Source organism: Sarcophilus harrisii, chromosome 5 (assembly GCF_902635505.1).
Source record: "Sarcophilus harrisii chromosome 5, mSarHar1.11, whole genome shotgun sequence".
In the NCBI taxonomy this organism is placed as follows: domain Eukaryota; kingdom Metazoa; phylum Chordata; class Mammalia; order Dasyuromorphia; family Dasyuridae; genus Sarcophilus; species Sarcophilus harrisii.
Window position 1 is genome coordinate 92,837,690 of NC_045430.1, and position 7,567 is coordinate 92,845,256.

General features: G+C 40.1%; 1 protein-coding gene across 3 annotated transcripts in view; it reads left to right on the top strand.

The window, feature by feature from the left end:
- Nucleotides 1-4,031, top strand: part of CERS5 (ceramide synthase 5) — a 28,765-nt gene extending 24,734 nt beyond the window's left edge. For 2 of the 3 annotated variants that reach the window (XM_031937918.1, XM_031937917.1), the window contains exons 7-10: nucleotides 306-434; nucleotides 536-642; nucleotides 970-1,126; nucleotides 3,162-4,031. In XM_031937918.1, the coding sequence (XP_031793778.1) occupies nucleotides 306-434; nucleotides 536-642; nucleotides 970-1,126; nucleotides 3,162-3,314 (546 nt within the window). In that variant the 3' untranslated portion in view covers nucleotides 3,315-4,031. Of the gene's footprint in view, nucleotides 1-305; nucleotides 435-535; nucleotides 643-969; nucleotides 1,127-1,840; nucleotides 1,950-3,161 lie in introns of all 3 variants that reach the window. The other variant, XR_004229461.1, reaches the window with a different exon arrangement.
- The last annotated feature ends 3,536 nt before the right edge of the window (nucleotides 4,032-7,567 follow it).

Sequence of the window (7,567 nt, forward strand, 5' to 3'; positions counted from 1 at the left end):
TCATGTCTCTGCATCCTCATTATCTTGGGCATTAACAAAAGAAAGAAAGAAAGAAAGAAAGAAAGAAAGAAAGAAAGAAAGAAATGTCTCTTAGTCATGCTAACAGATTTTTGATTTGAGCATTGGAATAGGTAGCACCTTGCCAAAATGACCCAAATGCAGGCAAAAGGAAACTCTTTGAGGGAGGGAATGGTCATGGAAAAAAATTATATGGGATATGGAATTGGCTAGTTCCATTTAAGGCCTTGGTTGAAGGCATTCCACCTCACACCTGGATCTTGCCTCATCTATCCACACCTTCCTAGGATTTCCTGATTATGTTTGTGCATCACCTGGCCACCATTGGGCTCATTACCTTCTCCTACATCAATAACATGGTGCGAGTGGGAACACTGGTCATGTGCTTACATGATTCCTCGGACTTTCTGCTCGAGGTGAGACCCCAGTCTATTCCTCCTTCATATTTCATTTTCCATTTTCCATCAGTCCTGAGAGAACTGCTGCTCTCTCATTTATTTCTTTTTCTCCTCCCCAGGCAGCCAAGTTGGCCAACTATGCCAAGTATCAGAAGCTTTGTGACACATTGTTTGTGGTGTTCAGTGTTATTTTTGTGATCACTCGCCTTGGTTTCTATCCATTCTGGTGAGTGTCTACAAATTAGTATTCCTAACTGGGGCAGTAGTGCCCTCTTGGCAGTTTGAGAGAATTTAGGAACGCTTCTCCGAACAATCCCATATCATCTGCTAAATCTTAAGTGTATGGGCATACTATTTCAGAACTTCAGATGCTTTAAGCAATATAGTTAAGTTTGGGACCCAGGCCCCAGCTTATTTTGTACTCCTGACCATCCTTACTTTCAGACAACAGAAACATCTTTCAGAAGCAGTTTCACCAAATAGAAAGATTGAAAAAAGATTTTCAGTTTTGTTGCTATCTCCTATTGTCTAACTCCTTGCTTCCCCTATTTAGGGTTCTGAACACAACCTTGTTTGAGAGTTGGGAGATCATTGGACCTTATTCTTCCTGGTGGCTCTTCAACAGCCTTCTCCTGGTCCTACAGGTTTTACACATCGTCTGGTCCTACCTGATTGCTCAAATTGCTTGCAAGGCCCTGGTTCGAGGAAAGGTGAGGGCCAAGGCTGATTCCAACATCCAAATCTGGCTGGGAGAATTAGAGCTATTTAGTGAACTTTTTTGGCAAATGAGGCAGGGAGACTGTTGCTTTTCACTTTCTCCATTTCCTAATTAACTCCAAATATTTTATTCTCCTCTCCCTCAAAAATGAAATAAGGACCAAGACAAACAAAGATCCATTCTTTCTATGTACTAAAAAAGAATATATATCAGAAATATCTAAGATTCTTCAGATTTTCTTCTTGTTCCCTTTCCTACGTTGTAGAATGAATGATTTAGATTCCTACAGTAACCAAATAACCCGGGAAGATAATTGGTTTGAGATGCATCTCCTTACTGCTAAGAAAAAGTCCTATTGCTCTTAAGAGAAAGTTCCTCAACACCTGGCTCCTGTTTGAATATATTAAAGCAGAAAGGAAGCAAGAAGCTTCTAACTGAATTATCTCTTTAAGTTCCGAAGTAGTCAGAAAGGATCCCAGACTGGGCGTTTCAATTTCCCAATTCTGTGTTGTCATCAAGGGGTAGTAGATTTTGCTAAAAGGAGGAACCATTTCTAGAGCTTGAGAGTGAGGTTATTCAGCCATGTCTGTAGTCTTCTGTGCTGACGTTCCTCATGGCTGCTGCTGGCTCTAGAATCTGCTTAGCCTCTCTCCTTGCTGCAGCTATCCAATACCTTTCTTCTCTCTGGCTTCTCTCTCCTGACCAGGTGACCTAGCCAGGAAGGATTAGACCCCGACTCTATATTCTCAACTCTTTTCTCATCTCCTTCCTTTTCTCTGTGCCAAGTGGGAGCTGGACAGTTTCATCTTTTGCATGTAAGTGCTCTGCTGCTGCTGATTCGGTAGATCTTTATGTGTGTGAGAGAGTTTTCTTTTTCCCTTTATCCTTCTCTTGTCTTCAAAGTAAGGGTTTGTCTTTACTCCTGACTTTGTGGGATGATATGGAAGGGGACAATGCTTAATAAAATAGAAGCTAACGTGCTCCCTGCTTGAACCTGATTAAATTGAATTGGGTAGTTTTGTTTTTGTTTTTCTGGAAGCACAGCCTTCCTATATCCATTCTGGGGTTAGTCTGCCCTCTGGTGGAGATTTCTTAATGAAAAAACAGTTGTTAATTTTGGACAAATAAGCCAGATTCAAAATTGTCCATAGTTCATAATAAGACTTTAAAGATACAAAAGCTGGAGATCAGCCCAATCTCTCTTGAGATTCAGTTATTACTTATAATCAGGGCTCATATTTAATTTCCTCACAATGACCCTGAGATAAGTAGTTTTAATATTGTGCCCATTACAGATGAAGAAACTGAGGATCACTCCAAGTTAAATGACTAGCCTAAGGGTTACAGTAAATTAAATCGAAGCCTAAAGCTAGTAAATGAAAGAGCCTGGAAACAATTTAGATTGCAGTAATCCTAAATCAATTTCTATTATAGTCTGCCTAAGAAGACAACCCATGGATTTGGAAGATAAGCTAGTTATAAACTGAGGCCAGGGAAAGTAGGAGCTCCTGGAAATTGTCTGGCCCTGGGGTCTGGACTTGAGGGACTGAAACAGCTTAGTTTGTGAGTGTCTGCAAGTACTGGGGAATTCAGGACAAAAGGATGAGATTAGTCAGAGTCATCAGTTAGTTACTTCATGCTACTACTGATAAAATCCATGTTTTATCAGTAATCTAAGTGGTTAGGTTTCTTATCCTTGGAGTTTTGGAAAATAAAGGAAAGGATGGATTTTCTTCAAGACTTTTCAAATTCCTAATGTATAAGAATTTAGCTGCTTTCTGGGAAGACCTCTTCTGCTAAGGCAGATCCCAATTGGATTTGAAGGTGCCTTCATATCTTTGAAAGCCTAGCTCTGCATGCCAAAATTAGAGGTGATGAGGGAATTCGGTTTGGCGACATAAATTCTACAACTCTCAGAGACGGAATTGAAAGAATAGGTTTAAGAGACCAGAGACTACTTGGCAGAGAGGGTGATTTTAGTGGCAATTCTGTTCTCATTATTCTTCCTTTAACATCTGCCCTCCTAGGTATCAAAGGATGACCGTAGTGATGTGGAAAGCAGCTCAGAAGAGGAAGATGTCCCTACTGGCAACAGAAAGTGTCCCTATGATGGCAGTTCCAGCAATGGTGCCAACCAAGTCAATGGTCACATGAGAAACAATTGCTGGGCAGAAGAGTAGGGTGGGCTGACGTGGTGACTCCAGGACACATGAACTTTCAGGGTCACTGGCAACCTTCCCATTTGTTTCCCTATCCATAGCCCCACTCTTTTGTGGCCATAAGGACCCACCAGGCACTGAAGAGGAAAAAAAAAAAAGAAGCAAACATTTTCACTTTTTAAAAACCTCTGCCGTTTTGTATTTAATAACTTTGTCAGTAATGTTATTTGCTGTGTGCGTGTGCGTGTGTGTGTGTGCGTATGTGTGTGTATACACACACACATACATATTTGATATGGTGAGTTGGGGCACAATTCTGGACTGGACTTCCTGAGCTATGCCGTGCCCCTTCATCCCCAACTTCAAGTTGTGGCTACATTCCCGGATCACCATTCCCACCTTCATTGTTGCTTATGGCTCTGGCCCCTTGGACTCTGAACAGAGCAGCCAATCTCAGCCCGTTTTCTGCATTGGAGCCAGGAGGCAGCATGTGATGTTACATTGGGACAGACCAACTCTAGATGGATGGCCAGGGTTTGCTGTGGCCCTTAGCTGGACTCTTTCTCTAATAACCTCCCTCTTCTCCCTTCCTACAGCTGCTGCTGATAATCCTGCTCATTACTCAATGGTACTTGGGGATGGGCTGATGTTGAGGGAGGGCAGCAGCCACTGAGGGAGCTGTTACCATTTTATACCATTGTTTACTCTTCTGTGATTAAAAGTGCTTCTTCAGTCCTCCTCTGCCTGTCCTAGCTATTAAAGTTCCCACCTATCTCATTGCATCCATAATCTGAACGGAGGTTAGGTAAGTAGCTTGTTTAAGATTAAAAGCAGGGCTTGAACTAGAACCAAAGTCTCTCAATGCCAATCAACGTTCTAAATCACACTGGGTCACTTTGTGATTTGGAATAATAGATTATTTCTAAGAATTCTAAGAGGCCAATGAAAGAAATACCCCCAAGGAATATAGATATTGAAGCTTTCCCAGGAATGTAGTCCTGCCATTCAATCTTTCAGAGTTATTATGCCGGTTGATAAGGGTTTGGGGAAAATAACAGATAAATAGATTGTCTGTTTTAGGGCCCTTTCTTACGATTTTTCCATATTGACTGATAGGATCTATCAAAGCTTGCAGACTGGCCTACGATCCCATCTTCATGCTTCCAATGAAACATAAGAGGGCTTATTTGTTACTTAAGGACTAATCTGGCTAAATTCAGAGAAGTATCATTAATTTGCTGTGTGATGATGGATTTTTTTGTCCACAGCAACTTGCAGAAACTACCTGCTAATTTTTAAGAGTAGATGTAGTCTTCCTCAGTTTGGTGAATGATAAAGGATATGCCATCTGTAGACAAAGATCTTACCAAAATGTTCCTGAAATTTGGATCTAAATTTCAAGAACCAAATTATTGATATATGTGTACATAAGTAATTTTGGCTGCCACTGGTGCAGATTAAAATTAGAATGACTAATATGTCTCCTATTCCCCTTATTTCTACAAGTTACTCATGTCAAGATAATTGAAAAAAAGGCCTCAGATGTGAGAGAATGTATTTTCTGGTACCTAGACTTCAATGTCTAGTTGTACTTCCTGAACCAGCCACTTCCTAGAATAGTTCATCCTGGTGAATGTGTATAATCAAGAATGTCTTCAGTCAGAATAGATAAGTTCAACTGGTTTCAGTACTTGTAGAATCACAAAATCTCATATAGGTATTAAGTTCAAAATTCACTGTCCCTAATTTAGGACTATGATGTACCATATACAGTATATTCCAGTGTCTTGGTAGTGGGAAAATGGGTAAAGTTTTTATTCCATTTGGCAAGACTTCTAAAATTTAGTCTCATGTGAACAGCTGAATTGCCAAAACTGTGACTGTTTTGCCACTGAGTCTTTTTAATCTGGAGACCACTGAAAACCAGTGACTAGTCATGTAACTATTGTCACTAAGAGCTCTCCTGAGCTATATAGCATCTGGGTCTATTATAAAAATTCCATGTTTTTTGTCGCCTCCTAATAGCTGAAGCCTCTTTAGAAGTGGTAAAAGGGCTTCCCAAAAACTATTGGGGGAAAAGGAGATGGGGAGAAAAAGCATCTAGCCTCTTTTGGTTGGGACAATCTTTTGGCCTGTCCTCTTCTATTGACACTTTTGCATAAGAATTAAAATGATTTGAAGACAGAACAAGAAGATAACCTAAAAAAAATATAGAATGCAAAAAGAGGCAAATATGGAGAAAGTATAATTTTTAGGATGCAGTGAGGGCCTTCCTAAATATTATGGTTTAAATTGTTTTCCTATGAAGGAACTACCAGACCAGTGCAAAATTATGTTGAATTGTGTGAGGCATGAGTAGTGTGATGTGTTATTTTAAATTAAGACTTTTTTTTTTTTTAATAATTATAACTTTTTATTAACAGAACATTTATATTACCAAATAGCCATCTTTCATCTCTTTCCTTCATGTTCAGTTAGAAATTATCTCTCTCCTAGAATAATGGTAAAGGGCTTTGAGTTCTATGAGGACTAAGTGAAGAAAACTGTGAGGGGAAGACATGACTTAAAAAGGGTCGCATCTGTCATCTAGCCTAACCCCTTATTCTATATGAGAAAATTAGGGTCTGGAGAAGTTGGATCTTCCACAAAGTATAGGGGGATGGTCAAGAGGGCCAGCATTGTGGTATGAGGATTGCTAAGCTCTTTCAGAGTTGCTCATCCACCTTTGGTGTCCACCTAGTACTCAACTCTCACCTGTGGCTCTAAGAAGCTGTAGCATGTAGAGTGGCCACATCTCAGCAGACTGGCTAAACCAGGTTGAGGATAAATCACAGGCCTCATTAGGAGATGTCTACCCCAGCATGCAAAAACTTCCCCCAGCAGAATGGGTGGTTGAAAACAATTTGTTCCACCAGCACTGAAGATGGCTAATGTAGACTCTGTGGAATGCTTAGAGCTCTATCGGATATCAAAAACTTGAGGTCACCCCGGGACAGTGCTGGCTGCCTTGCCATAGGACTTTCAAAACTCTGGAAGAGAGTATGGCTGACAGCTTTGTGCCAGTTTGTCTCACTCAAATCCAATTTATCATGCCATGAGGTCACTAGTCCTCTTTGAAAACAATGGACAAATAACAATGGCTAAGTTATACTTTATTTTTTTGCTCAGGCAATTGGGGTTAAGTGACTTGCCCCGGATTACACAGCTAGGAAGTGTTATGTGACTGAGGCCAGATTTGAACTCAGATCCTTCTGACTTCAGGGCTGGTGCTCTATCTACTATACCACCTAGCTGCCCCCCTAAGTTTTATGATTTAAACCCAGGTCCTTTAAATTCAAACCCATCACTTTTCTACTATATCATATTGTGGGTTAAGGTCCCCCCGCCACAACATGAGTTTTTAGGACTCAACTATATAGAGATTCTTATTCCAACAAATTTGGCCTCCAAGGTTCCAACTCTTAGGATATTATATCCACCCACTTATCCTTATAGAACAGGAGCCAAAGTCAAGCTAGCCAGATTAAAGGGACTTGGGGTCTGGGGTTGTTGAAAGAAGAAATTCCCCCCAAAAGCTATGTGCTTTTCTTCCACTTTGAGGAAGGGAATTTTAATTTCAAAGTCCACTGAATCCCTGGAACTTTTTATCTTTTGCATATGAGGTTATCAACCTCTCCTTGAGGTTAATCCTGTAGGCCTCTAACTGAATCTTAACAGGTTTGCTTCTGAAAACATAAAGATTAATATACTCGGTGAGATTTGTGTTAACAAGACAACAGAACATTATTTTCAGTTCTGGGTCCTATTAACAATACCACTTAGGAGAACAATAAGGATCAGCTAAGGGAACTGAAATTTAGGCAAAAGGGACCTGGGAGAAGGAAGCATAATCATACTTTATCAGATGAAAGGATTAAGCTTTATGAAACAAAACTTTATGGAAGTTGTACAGGCAGTAGATTTTGTTTTCATATAAGAATTTCCTAACAGAGAAGTTTGATAATGGATTAGGTCGCTTAGCAAATTCCCAAGTCCTGTAACAAATATGAATACATGATTCTTGCAATCACTTCCTGCTTTAGCAGATTATGAAAATAAACCCTACCCAAATTTCTTAGGCTAGTAGCTGTCCATGTTATTTTACAAGCAATCAAATTCAAGGGAGATTAGGAGTAAAGTCTGATTAGGATACTGGGATGAGCTTTTAACCCTGTGATTTCTGCCCTGATCAAATCAGAATACTCCCCAACTCAAGTAAACAAATACCACGAGCC